At 48.5% G+C, this 13,222-nt stretch overlaps 1 protein-coding gene across 3 annotated transcripts; it reads left to right on the top strand.

Moving 5' to 3' along the window:
- The first annotated feature begins 6,217 nt into the window (after window positions 1-6,217).
- On the top strand, window positions 6,218-13,204 carry HSP90AB1 (heat shock protein 90 alpha family class B member 1). 3 transcript variants are annotated; one of them, XM_023212912.1, is made up of 13 exons: window positions 6,218-6,235; window positions 6,699-6,816; window positions 8,213-8,359; window positions 8,988-9,194; window positions 9,297-9,456; window positions 9,641-9,774; window positions 9,909-10,217; window positions 10,668-10,833; window positions 11,037-11,227; window positions 11,350-11,497; window positions 11,618-11,886; window positions 12,370-12,703; window positions 12,814-13,204. In XM_023212912.1, the coding sequence occupies exons 3-13, from the start codon at window positions 8,213-8,215 to the stop codon at window positions 12,921-12,923; spliced, it is 2,175 nt and encodes a 724-aa protein (XP_023068680.1). In that variant the 5' UTR covers window positions 6,218-6,235; window positions 6,699-6,816; the 3' UTR covers window positions 12,924-13,204. The 3 variants fall into 3 exon arrangements, with proteins under 3 accessions (XP_023068680.1, XP_023068681.1, XP_023068682.1); XM_023212913.1 differs by lacking the exon at window positions 6,218-6,235 and adding an exon at window positions 6,289-6,306; XM_023212914.2 differs by lacking the exons at window positions 6,218-6,235; window positions 6,699-6,816 and adding an exon at window positions 7,689-7,707.
- The last annotated feature ends 18 nt before the right edge of the window (window positions 13,205-13,222 follow it).

Here is a 13,222-nt window from a genome sequence, read left to right as displayed (position 1 = left end):
TGAAATTTGTAATATACGGAAATTTGTGGACTATAGTAAACATAGTACATAAGGAGAAATTTGTAGCCTTAAATCCTTATGTTGGAAAAACAGAAAGGCTGAAATTAATGTGTTAAGTACTAAAGTTAAGAAAATAGAACAAGAACAACAGAACTAGGCAAGGCACTGTGGCTTACACTTATAATCCCAGCACTTTGGGAGGCTGAGGCAGGCGGATCACTTGAGGTCAGGAGTTCCAGACCCCACTGGCCAATATGGTGGAACCCCGTCTCTACTAAAAATACAAAAAAATTAGCCAGGCGTGGTGGCGCGCAGGCACACCTGTTGTCTCAGCTACTAGTGAGGCTGAGGCAGGAGAATCACTTGAACGTGAGAGGCAGAGGTTGCAGTGAGCCGAGATCGTATCACTGCACTCCAGCCTGGGTGACAGAATGAGACTCTGTCTAAAAAAAAAAAAATAGGCCGGGCACGGTGGCTCAAGCCTGTAATCCCAGCACTTTGGGAGGTTGAGACGGGCGGATCACAAGGTCAGGAGATCGAGACCATCCTGGCTAACATGGTGAAACCCCGTCTCTACTAAAAAATACAAAAAACTAGCCAGGCGAGGTGGCGGGCGCCTGTAGTCCCAGCTACTTGGGAGGCTGAGGCAGGAGAATGGCGTGAACCTGGGAGGCAGAGCTTGCAGTGAGCTGAGATCCGGCCACTGCACTCCAGCCTGGGCGACAGAGCCAGACTCCGTCTCAAAAAAAAATAAAAAATAAAAAATAAACAGAAATTAAAGAAGTCGAAAACAAATATATAAGACAAGCAAACCTTTGGTGAAACTGTACAAGAAAAAAAGAGATAAGACATGAAAAACAATTTTAGAAATGAAGACATACTTTATTTTTAAATTTTATTTATTTATTTATTTGAGACAGAGTCTCACTCTGTCACCCAAGCTGGAGTGCAGTGGCATGATCTTGGCTCACTGCAAACTCCGCCTCCTGGGTTCAAGCGATTCTCCTGCCTCAGCCTCTCGAGTAGCTGGCATTATAGGTGCCCGCCACCACGCCTGGCTAATTTCTGTATTTTTAGTAGAGAAGGGGTTTCACCATTTTGGCCAGGCTTGTCTCAAACTCCTGGCCCCTGCCCACCTCGACCTCCCAAAGTGCTGGGATTACAGGTGTGAGCCATCTCGCCTGGCAGAAGACATACTTTAGATAGAAGAGAAATTGAAAAGATAAAGAGTCTTTTGTCTTTTGGTGGCTCACGCCTGTAATTCCAGCACTTTGGGAACCCAAGGCAGAAGGACTGCTTCAGCCCAGGAGTTTGAGACCAGCCTGGACAATAGCACAAGACTCTGTCTCTACAGATACTTTTAAAAATTAGCTGGGCATGGTGGTTTTATTATTATTATTATTTTTAATGTATAGCAAGTTAGGAATAGAAAGAGTAAATATGTTCAGCTGGGTGCAGGTGGCTCATGCCTGTAATCCCAGCACTTTGGGAGGCCAAGGTGGGAGGATCACTTGAGCCCAGGAGTTTGAGATCAGTCTGGGCAACATAGGGAGACCCCGTCTCTACAAAATAAAAAAATTAGCCAGGCATGGTGGTCCCAGTTACTTGGGGGGTTGAAGTGGCAGGATCGCCTGAGCCTGGGAAGTTGAGGCTGTAGTAAGCTATGTACCACTGTACTTCAGCCCCCACAACAGAGCAAGACCCTGGACCTTGTCTCAAAAAAAAAAAAAAAGTTCAATGGTGAAGTGTTAGAAGCTTTCATTTTCTGATTAGGAATCAGACGGGGATGCCCAGAATCACTATATCCAGTCTTCTTGTTCTGCAGGTCCTAGCTGGTGCATTAAAACAAGAGATAAGAGATACAAGAATCAGAAAAGGGTAAACCAAACTATCATTGTTTTCACATGGTACGGCTGTACCTATAAAATATCATCAAAACATTTATAGACAAATTAAGAATTAACAAGCTAGCTTACCAACTTGTTGGATCAATAAACAAAAATTCAATTGCTCAATTGCTTTTTGAACTCTCTGGGAACCAGGAAATGAACAAAAATTTCCATTTTCTATGGCATCAAAAAAATAACAATACTAACAATACAGTGAGCAAAAATTGTGCAAGAGACTTCTCTTGTGTTCTAGTGGAATGTGAAAATGGAGGCAAAGAGGTGGAGTCCACGCTGGCTGTGCAGACCTGCCCAGTTGTCCAATGCATCTGAATGTCAGGTTCACTAGTATTGGAGGGTGTCAGTTCAGGCAGGGTATTCCCTCAGGAATTCAGAGAGCTAAGCCTCATGGAACTGGGAAGGCCTAGAAAGTAACGGGACACACCTGGCAGGCACTGAGCTTAAGAGGCTGCTTGTTGTAGGGGTTCAGGGTCCACAGCTACTCTCCATGCTCATATCTCTGATGTCCTGTTGCCCTGAATTGTTTTATTCATCCACTGAGCTTTAACGCCCCTCAGTGGCCTCTCTGAACCCCAGAGACTCTGTCCAGGCTGAATCTCTGTGCTCCCTGCAAGACTTTACTAAGCTTTATGGAGCTTAGGGGTCTGCAAACATTTTCTGTAAAAGGCAAGAGAGTAAATGTTTTAGGGTTTGCAAGCATTATGGTTTCTGTCACAACTACTGACTTTGACTTTATGGCACAGAAGCAGTCAAAGACAAGGGCTGTGTTTCAACAAAACTTCGTTAAAATTGGCCAGGCGCGGTGGCTCACGCCTGTAATCTCAGCCCTTTGGGAGGCTGAGGCAGGCAGATCACCTGAGGTCAGGAGTTCGAAACCAGCCTGGCCAACATGGTGAAACCCCGTCTCTACTAAAAATGCAAAAATTAGCTGGGTGTGGTGGTGGGCGCCTGTAATCCCAGCTACTTGGGAGGCTCAGGCAGGAGAATCGCTTGAACCTGGGAAGTGGAGGTTGCAGTAAGCTGAGATCCTGCCACTGCACTCCAGCCTGGGTGATAAGAGTGAGACTCCGTCTCAAAAACCAAACAACAACAATAAAAAAAAAAACTTCATGAAAACAGAAATTCAAATTTCATATAATTTTCCCATGTCAAAATAATAACTTTCTTTTGATTTTTTTTTTCAACCATTAAAAAGTGTAAAAACTATTCTTGGCCCACAGGCCATTCAAAAAACAAACAGCAGGCCCACCAGCTGCAGGCCTTGGGTTGTTAATTTCTACTTTAGCTGGCCACCCTCCAACAGCAGAAGGTTGGGCTGGGCCTAGGAGGTTTCATGGAGGAATAAAAGGGATCTTAGGAACACTGGTGGTTCCAAGTGCTGCTGGGAATAAGGCTTCCGAAGAGGTAGTTTTTGTTTTTTTTTTGAGACAGAGTCTCCCTCTTGTTGCCCAGGCTGGAGTGCAATGGCACAATCATGGCTCACTGCAATCTCCGCCTCCTGGGGTCAAGCGATTCGCCTGCCTGAGCCTCCTGAGTAGCTGGGATTACAGGCGTGTGCCACCATACCCGGCTAATTTTGTATTTTTAGTAGAGACAGGGTTTCTCCATGTTAGTCAGGCTGGTCTCAAACTACCGACCTCAGGTGATCCACCCGCCTTGGCCTCCCAAAGGTCTGGGATTACAGGCATGAGCCACCCATGCCCAGTCTGGAAGATGTAGTTTTAAGCCTGTCTTTAATAACTTTCACTTCTCTCACCCTTAAGGTCAGAACTTCTTATCAGTGGCATTTGCAGCGCTCTCTGACCTAACCCCCATCTGTAGGGCTACTTTCAACTCCTTGTGCTTCCCTTTGGGGTTCCTGAGCTATAGTTCCACTAATGGGGCTCTGTGCCTTTCCATGCTTTCCATGTCATGGCCTGGCTAGCCATGGTCCTAAGACTGCTCTCTCTCCAAAGCTGAGCTGAGGGCCTCTGCTGCTTCTCCCATCCTCCTATGGTTCACACTTGGCCTGCTGCAGCCTCCAGTGTGTTGAGGGCTCCCAGTCCTGTGTATGCACCTCTGCATCCCCAGGATCTCCAAGGATGGAGCTTGTGGACACAGGTAGGCAGTGTCCTGAAAGGCTTCCTGGAAGAGAAAGTGTAATTTCTTTTTTGAGACGGAGGCTCACTGTGCCACCTAGGCTGGAGTGCAGTGGTGCTATCTCGGCTCACTGCAACCTCTGCTGCCTGGGTTCAAGTGATTCTCCTGCCTCAGCCTCCCAAGTAGCTGGGACTACAGGCAGGCGCTACCATGCCCGGCTAATTTTTGTATTTTTAGTAGAGACAGATTTCAGCATAGTGGCCAGGCTGGTCTTGAACTCCTGACCTCGTGATCCGCTGGCCTTGGCCTCCCAAAGTGCTGGAATTACAGGCATGAGCCACCAAACCCGGCCCTTTTTTTTTTTTTGAGACAGAGTTTCTCTTTTGTTGCCCAGAGTGGAGTGCAATGGTGTGGTCTTGTTTCACTGCAACCTCTGCCTCCCAAGTTCAAGCGATTTTCCTGCCTCAGCCTCCCAAGTAGCTGGGATTACAGGCAAGCGCCACCACACCCAGCTAATTTTTAGTAGAGACGAGGCTTCACCATGTTGTCCAGGCTGGTTGCGAACTACTGACCTTGGGTGATCCACCCACGTCAGCCTCCAAAAGTGTTGGGATTACAGGTATGAGCCACTGTGCCCGGCAGAGAAAGTGGAATTTCTATGCTGGTGTAAGATTTGAGATTTTCCCATTTAGAAAGTCTTCAGGAAGCAGCTGAGTCTTGACACTGAAAGGATTCAGCTCAGGGTAAGCCCATCCACAGGAGTGATTCCTGCTTTGGATTTAGGTCCTAGGGGTGAGATCACATCCCTGCTCCATTTCTGGAGCAGAAAGGGAGCTAGCGCAGCAGGGGCTCTGAATAGAGGGACCCTGGGAGTCACTAAAGCCACCTCCCTGTTGATATAATGTGCACACTGACTTTCATCCGCTCACAGGACAGTGAGAGTTTGTGAATGCTCTCTGTGAACTGGGGAGCAGATTTTTAATGACGTAGGTCCCTCTGCTTAGAAGGAGAGGGCATGTTAAGGGATCAGGCTCCCTCTGGTTTGCGGTTTTGGTCAGGAATAGAGCACCCAATGCCCCTTCTTACAGACTTCTCCCAGCCATAGGCTTTTTGCAGACCATAATGAAAGGGAGAAAGGATATAAAATCGGGATGATGATGGCAGGCATGGCGAAGTGGACAGGGACAAGGAAGAGGAAAGCAAGGGACCTCCTTTTTCTTTGGTATTCAACACATGAACAAAGCTTGTTAACGAATGTAGACTGGGTAACAACAGGGCTGGTGAGGGAGGACGATGTGGGTGGCTGTGGGGAAACTCTTCCCAAGCATCCTAGGGGTGGGCCAGGAAGGGGACCAGATGGACATCCACAGGGCACAGGGCAGGGAGTGGCAATTCTCTCCTAGAGGGGCTGTGGGTCCAGCAGGCTTTCGGATGAGGCCTTGGAAAGGCAAGGACAGGTTGCCGACTGGAGGGCAGGCAAAAGGGCGGAGACAGGCCAGACACGGCGGCCGCAGTTCACTGACCAGGGGTATGGCCTAGGAGTTCTGGTGCCAAGGCTGAAGGGGAACAACTTGGCTAGCCGCTCTCTGACCGGCGTCGTCACGCGGCCTCCAAGACCTCCTGTTGCCCTGCAGTGGCTCCTAGAGACTCCCTCCTTCCCACGTCCAAATAGCTGCAGGAGGGAAGTGGGAGGAAAAAAAGCGAACCAGCTTGAGAAATGGCTTGACGTGCCTGCGTAGGGAGGGCGCATGTCCCCGTGTTCCTTGTACGTGGCGGCCGCAGGGGCTAGAGGGGGTCCCTCCCGTAGCGACTCCAGTCTCAGAGTGCAAAACGGTACGCCCGCAGAGTCGCCCCAGGTGCTTGGGTGTTGTGTGATTGACGCGGGGAAGAAGGGGTCAGCCGATCCCTCCCCAGCGTTCCATCCCATCCCTGAGGATTGGGCTAGTAGTACCTGCGTCTTCTCGGACAGGTCCAGAGCCGGTCCCCGGGTGGGGTCGCTGCAAAAACCCTGCCCTGGCCGCAGCCGGAGAGGCGGAGCCCCGCGGGGAGGGGGCGGGCGGGGGCGGGACCGCCGAGACAGGCCTGGAAACTGCTGGAAAGCCGCAGTGCTGCCGCGCCTTCCGCCGCATGCCGGCAAAGAGTCCCGCCGGCGCCCTCCGGCGCCCTCCCCCCACGCTGAGATACCCCACACCGCGAACCCTCCACCCTTCCTTTGCTCCTGGGAGAGTCAGCATCTGGGGCTACCCAAGGTCGGGTCCCGAATACCAGTCCCTCTGTCGGGATGCGAAATGTGGAGGGCATATACTAGGAAGAAGATTGGGTATGGGAGCGGCGGTCCGAGTGGTTAGCTGCCTCCGTTCTTTTTAGGTGTTCCCCACGCCCCTGGCCCCGTCCTTGGGTGTGGGGACTCTTGCCCCACAGGTTTTAGGGAGGTCAATGGGTTCCTCGCCCGTAGAGACACCGTATATGCCAAATGAGCACTCCTTATCCCAGCTCTTGATGGGGTCAGGTCCTAGACGTGAAGATATGGGGCTGTGATCACAGGCAAACGTGTGGGTGGATCCGTTGCTTGGGTTCTTCCCCGCCCCCTCCTTTTTTCGGACCATGACGTCAAGGTGGGCTGGTGGCGGCAGGTGCGGGCTTGACAAGCATGCTCCTTTAAGGCGGAGGGATCCACGGGAGGGTGGCTGTTCTGTGCTTCGCCTTATATAGGGAGACTTGGGTGCACGCAGGAGCTCTCTCTAGTCACTCCGGCGCAGCGTTCGTGCCTCCTGGTTATCAGAAACCTAGCCCACGGTGTTCTCTAATACGTGTAAGCCTTTTTTTCAAGGTAAGGCTGACTTCTTTGCTAGGCTTCTTTGGTGCTCTTTTGTGTTGCTCTTTTTTTCTGTCCTTTAGAGAGCTTAGATGTCGGGGTGGCTTGGGGATAACGCCCTGGATTTTTACAGGGTGAGGGTAGTGGTAGGTGAGGGCTCTTGAGTTTTCCTCGGTTTTCTCTAGTGTGCTTGGGCGGTGAGGCTTTCTCTCCGCTCTACCTAGCCGTTGCGAGGTGGGGTGCGGGGCTGGGGCAGTGCGCGGAGGGCAGCTGCACGTGGTGGCCGCGCGGCCCGGGACGCTGCCATTTTTGCTCCTCCACTTCCGGACGCGGCTACAGGGCGTCGGAGGGGGACCGCAGGATGGCGGGGGTGCTCGCTCGGGTGACTCAGCACGGCCCTGTGGGACTGGCTTTGCCACCTTTCTTACTGGACGCGTTGTTAAAGCCGCCTTGGGTGCTTTGTTTCTGTGAGGGTTCATGGTGTGGGAGGAGCGCTTTCGGTCTCCAGCACCCCATACTCCCTCCTTCCAGATCTTTCTTGCAGTCCCGGTGGAGGAGGGGCGGGGAGGGGGGCAGCTTCTGGAAGATTCATGGGCTCCCTCCTCCGCCCGTCCTCTAGAGCTGAGATTGTTCTGGAAGCTTCTGGATTCTGGCGCCCCGCCCCAGTGCCCGGATGCAGGGGCGAAGGAGGGCGCACGGCGGCGCCCCCTCCTCGCGTGGTCCTTGCCGACGCATGTCCGGCAGTGACGAGTGTCGGTCTGGTGGTTACGGCCACCATCTTCCTTGTTTTGGGTTTGGTCCTGTTCTGTAATTTTGTCCTGTGAAGGGGTCGTACTGGAGCTTTTGTCTTATCGATTCTTTGTCCGGATTTAATTGTTCTTCGGGCGGGTATTCTCTGGATCCCAGGTTATTCCTCCCTGCAGTGTGGGGCAGGAGTGTCCCTCCCGTGGGCTGGTCTTAGGAAGACATCTCAGGGGGAGCAGTTTAAAGTTAGTGCCAGACTAGTTACTTTGATCTCCAAATGAAGAACTGTAGGTAGTGATTTTCACATTTAAATTTGTGTAAAGATTATTTGGGATCTCTGGATACCTGGGTTGGACCAGCATTATGAGTTTCTGCCATACTACTGGATGACGCTGAGCCTGCTGGTCACCATTCTAAGTAGCTGGGTTCTGTGACGTTTGTTTGAAGAACATTTAGCTTATTTTCTTTTTCCTTCTGAATTTTCAGGCTTCCCACTTAGTGTGTAGCCTGAGATCTTTTTAAGAGAATGCTTTTTCAGTCTCTTCAGAAGGGATAGTACTCAGGTCAAACCAGTCTCAACTCTAAGGTCCTAACAAATGAGATGACCTTTAGTATTTTTAAATATGAGGCCTTCATGTTTTGTAATTAATGATTATTTTTATTTTAGATGCCTGAGGAAGTGCACCATGGAGAGGAGGAGGTGGAGACTTTTGCCTTTCAGGCAGAAATTGCCCAACTCATGTCTCTCATCATCAATACCTTCTATTCCAACAAGGAGATTTTCCTTCGGGAGTTGATCTCTAATGCTTCTGATGTAAGTGCTGTGGTTTCCATATTTGGTGTGTTTTTTTTTTTTTTTTTTTTTTTTTTGACACTCTAGAAGAGAGGAAAGGAGTGGTTTGGGCTTTGTTGGGGACTACTATTTAAGGGGGTAAACTTGCAACTATTCCAAAAAGATTTGTCTTAACTCTCTGGCTATCTTGAACTTGAAAGGGAAGGGACTATGTCCAGAAAAGGTGGGCTCATGGAACTAACTGTAGTTCTAAAGCCTCAAGATAAGGGGCAATCAGATTTGAGGCTGAGAGAGGTAAACCAAGATTTTCTTTGAAGACACGGGCTTTAAGAAAGCAAAAGTGACCTAGCGTGTTGACTCACACCTGTAACGCCAAGGCAGGAGGATCACTTGAGCCTAGGATTTCGAGGGCAGCCTGGGCAACAGCGAGACCTTGTCTCTGCAGAAAATTAAATATTAGTTGGGCACAGTGGCATGTGCCTGTACTGCCAGCTACTTGGGAGGCTGGGGTGGGAGGATGGCTTGAACCAGGGAGGTCAAGGCTGCAGTGAGCTGTCATCCTTGCTACTACTGCACTGTAGCTTGGGCAGCAGAGCAATTGCCTGTCTCGGAGAGAGCAAAAGTAAGTTGCTGTTTGTATTATTTTCAGGCCTTGGACAAGATTCGCTATGAGAGCCTAACAGACCCTTCGAAGTTGGACAGTGGTAAAGAGCTGAAAATTGACATCATCCCCAATCCTCAGGAACGTACCCTGACTTTGGTAGACACAGGCATTGGCATGACCAAAGCTGATCTCATAAATAATTTGGGAACCATTGCCAAGTCTGGTACTAAAGCATTCATGGAAGCTCTTCAGGTACTGCAGTTCTGTTGGCATACACCCTTCATAGTCATCAGTGTTCTTTATTTTTTTGCTTCTTTAAATTTTGTGTTTGACTTTAAAAAAACTTGTTGGCAGGCTGGTGCAGACATCTCCATGATTGGACAGTTTGGTGTTGGCTTTTATTCTGCCTACCTGGTGGCAGAGAAAGTGGTTGTGATCACAAAGCACAACGATGATGAACAGTATGCTTGGGAGTCTTCTGCTGGAGGTTCCTTCACTGTGCGGGCTGACCATGGTAAGTTAGCTTTTCTGTTACAAGGTAGCTGGGTTAGAGTTTTGTGGGCTCACCAGTAGCAGAAATTTTGAGCATCCTGTCAAGCAGTTCTTCATAGCAGTTCTGCTAATAACTTTATTAATTTGGTGAAGTCTCAACTGCATATACTTTCACCCTGTTACATGCTTGTGATTAACTCTTCTAGGTGAGCCCATTGGCAGAGGTACCAAAGTGATCCTCCATCTTAAAGAAGATCAGACAGAGTATTTAGAAGAGAGGCGGGTCAAAGAAGTAGTGAAGAAGCACTCTCAGTTCATAGGCTATCCCATCACCCTTTATGTGAGTATGGACTTTTAAACCTTTTACACTTAGCGTGCAGGATGTTTCCTGTTCTGGAGAATCTCGTGGTCCCTGGCTTCTGCTTTTCCTGGTGTTTTGTACTCCAAGGCTAATTTCTGCTTTTGTTAACTTAGTTGGAGAAGGAGCGAGAGAAGGAAATTAGTGATGATGAGGCAGAGGAAGAGAAAGGTGAGAAAGAAGAGGAAGATAAAGATGATGAAGAAAAGCCCAAGATCGAAGATGTGGGTTCAGATGAGGAGGATGACAGTGGTAAGGATAAGAAGAAGAAAACTAAGAAGATCAAAGAGAAATACATTGATCAGGAAGAGCTAAACAAGACCAAGCCTATTTGGACCAGAAACCCTGATGACATCACCCAAGAGGAGTATGGAGAATTCTACAAGAGCCTCACCAATGACTGGGAAGACCACTTGGCAGTCAAGGTGAGAAGCCTTTGCATGTTGGGTCAACATGCAAATATGGAGAGGAATGAGTAAGTGGAAGGGTGTTGGCAGGTAATAGACACATGGAACGTGTCCAGCTGATAAAAGAAATGTAAGAGCCATGTATTTTCACTTACTGATTACTGTGTCATAGTGAAGTGCCATCCTTCCTAATGACCTCACTTTCTCTAAAGGAAATCTGGGTAATGTCTATTGGCAGCCTTACACATCCAGGGTTCTGAGCAGAGCAGACTGTTTTCTATATACAGCTAGTATTCATGTAGATCGTTGAGGGCAGTAAGGCTCAGTTTTCTTGGGAACTGCGTGTGTGTGCGCTCTATCCGTTAGGCTTAGGGAGGGTCATTCTTCCACTTTTAGGTAATTTGGTGTGGGGGCTAAAAGGCCGTCTTTTGAAATGTGTATCACTTGCTTATTTTTGGTTTCTTTCAGCACTTTTCTGTAGAAGGTCAGTTGGAATTCAGGGCATTGCTATTCATTCCTCGTCGGGCTCCCTTTGACCTTTTTGAAAACAAGAAGAAAAAGAACAACATCAAACTCTATGTCCGTCGTGTGTTCATCATGGACAGCTGTGATGAGTTAATACCAGAGTATCTCAGTGAGTATCTCTTTGGCCTAATTTAGTTGGGTGAAGTCTTGGGAGGTTTTCGGCATTCTGCCAGGATATCTTAGGTTAAGGGTTTTCTTTAATGCATAGTAAGTATAAGGGTTCAGGAGGCTAGTAGAGCCTTCTGTTTGAATCTGGGTACCAGCTCTGGTCTAGCTATTTTTACTGAGCTTTCTCATCCTGGTTGATGGCAGATTTTATTCGTGGTGTGGTTGACTCTGAGGATCTGCCCCTGAACATCTCCCGAGAAATGCTCCAGCAGAGCAAAATCTTGAAAGTCATTCGTAAAAACATTGTTAAGAAGTGTCTTGAGCTCTTCTCTGAGCTGGCAGAAGACAAGGAGAATTACAAGAAATTCTATGAGGCATTCTCTAAAAATCTCAAGGTAAAGAGGCAAATGCTTACTCCCTTTACCACTTTCTTAGTAATTACTAACAAATTTTTCCATTCACATAGAAAGTGAATTGTAGTTAAGTTGGATTGTTTTTTCTCTTCCCACCCTTCAAGCTTGGAATCCACGAGGACTCCACTAACCGCCGCCGGCTGTCTGAGCTGCTGCGCTATCACACCTCCCAGTCTGGAGATGAGATGACATCTTTGTCAGAGTATGTTTCTCGCATGAAGGAGACACAGAAGTCCATCTATTACATCACTGGTGCGTTGGTTCTGATGGAAGCCTTTTTGGAGGAGTGGGGAGCACATTTCAGGGCTACCTAGGAACGGAACTGGCAGTATGAGGCATTTTAGTCACTGAGTCCATTTAATTACCCTACAGGTGAGAGCAAAGAGCAGGTGGCCAACTCAGCTTTTGTGGAGCGAGTGCGGAAACGGGGCTTCGAGGTGGTATATATGACCGAGCCCATTGACGAGTACTGTGTGCAGCAGCTCAAGGAGTTTGATGGGAAGAGCCTGGTCTCAGTTACCAAGGAGGGTCTGGAGCTGCCTGAGGATGAGGAGGAGAAGAAGAAGATGGAAGAGAGCAAGGCAAAGTTTGAGAACCTTTGCAAGCTCATGAAAGAAATCTTAGATAAGAAGGTTGAGAAGGTAAGCCATTCTGGAGCTAGGATATATTTTGTAACATACCTTTGAGGTGGGCTCCCTCACAATCATGTTTTTACACAATTAGTGGCTTGAGGCCCCCTATTTACTGTTGGAAGCCTTCTTGCCTCTTGTTCTCTTCCCTAGCCAGGTTTAAGGCTATTTTAATAAAATATGGCACAGATTAGGCATTGCTTCAGTTAACTTCTGAGAGTAGATAAAATACAATTTTTTTTTTTTGGACTGGATTTCAGCTCGCTGCAAATTCAAGTCTCCTGAGTGGCTGGGATTACAGACATGTGCCACCACACCTGGCTAATTTTTTGTATATTTTGTAGAGAGAGGGTTTTGCCAGGTTGGTCTCGAACTCAAGTGATCGGCCCACCTCTTCCTCCCCCTGCTGGAATTACAGGCTTGACAGTGTCCATTTTCTCTTTCAAAGTGGTCACTGATCTAATGCAAATCTAAGGCTTTTGTGATTGTCCACAGGTGACAATCTCCAATAGGCTTGTGTCTTCACCCTGCTGCATTGTGACAAGCACCTATGGCTGGACAGCCAATATGGAGCGGATCATGAAAGCCCAGGCACTTCGGGACAACTCCACCATGGGCTATATGATGGCCAAAAAGCACCTGGAGATCAACCCCGACCACCCCATTGTGGAGACTCTGCGGCAGAAGGCTGAGGCCGACAAGAATGATAAGGCAGTTAAGGACCTGGTGGTGCTGCTGTTTGAAACCGCCCTGCTCTCTTCAGGCTTTTCCCTTGAGGATCCCCAGACCCACTCCAACCGCATCTACCGCATGATCAAGCTAGGTCTAGGTAAGCAGCTTTGGTACTTGGTGTGGCAAGGAGTTTGTGCAACTAGGCTCCTGTCTGGATTTGACTTAATGCTATTTAGTCAAGTCTTACATGGCTTAATTTTACTTTAGGTATTGATGAAGATGAAGTGGCAGCAGAGGAACCCAGTGCTGCAGTTCCTGATGAGATCCCCCCTCTTGAGGGCGATGAGGATGCGTCTCGCATGGAAGAAGTCGATTAGGTTAGAAGTTCATAGTTGGAAAACTTGTGCCCTTTGTATAGTGTCCCTGTGGCTCCCGTTGCAGCCTCAAGTGCCCCTGTCCCACCTGGCTCCTCCTGCTGATGTCTGGTGTTTTTCCTCTCCTGTCCTTTTGTTAAAGGCAGGAAACCAAGGGTGTCAAGCCCCATTCCCTCTCTACTCTGACAGCAGGATTGGATGTTGTGTGTTGTGGTTTATTTTATTTTCTTCATTTTGTTCTGAAATTAAAGTATGCAAAATAAAGAATATGCCGTTTTTATACAGTTCTGCTCTCCCTTGTG

This window comes from Piliocolobus tephrosceles, chromosome 5 (genome assembly GCF_002776525.5).
Source record: "Piliocolobus tephrosceles isolate RC106 chromosome 5, ASM277652v3, whole genome shotgun sequence".
In the NCBI taxonomy this organism is placed as follows: Eukaryota; Metazoa; Chordata; class Mammalia; order Primates; family Cercopithecidae; genus Piliocolobus; species Piliocolobus tephrosceles.
Note: the sequence above shows the minus strand (reverse complement) of the source record. Positions and strands in the feature narration are given on the sequence as shown.

Excerpts from the sequence above, each read along its gene's own strand:
- HSP90AB1 (XM_023212912.1), top strand. The coding sequence starts at position 8,213 with ATGCCTGAGGAAGTGCACCATGGAGAGGAGGAGGTGGAGACTTTTGCC. Across the intron at positions 11,228-11,349 it reads CATTCTCTAAAAATCTCAAG|CTTGGAATCCACGAGGACTC; the intron begins GTAAAGAGGCAA and ends CCACCCTTCAAG. Across the intron at positions 12,704-12,813 it reads CATGATCAAGCTAGGTCTAG|GTATTGATGAAGATGAAGTG; the intron begins GTAAGCAGCTTT and ends ATTTTACTTTAG.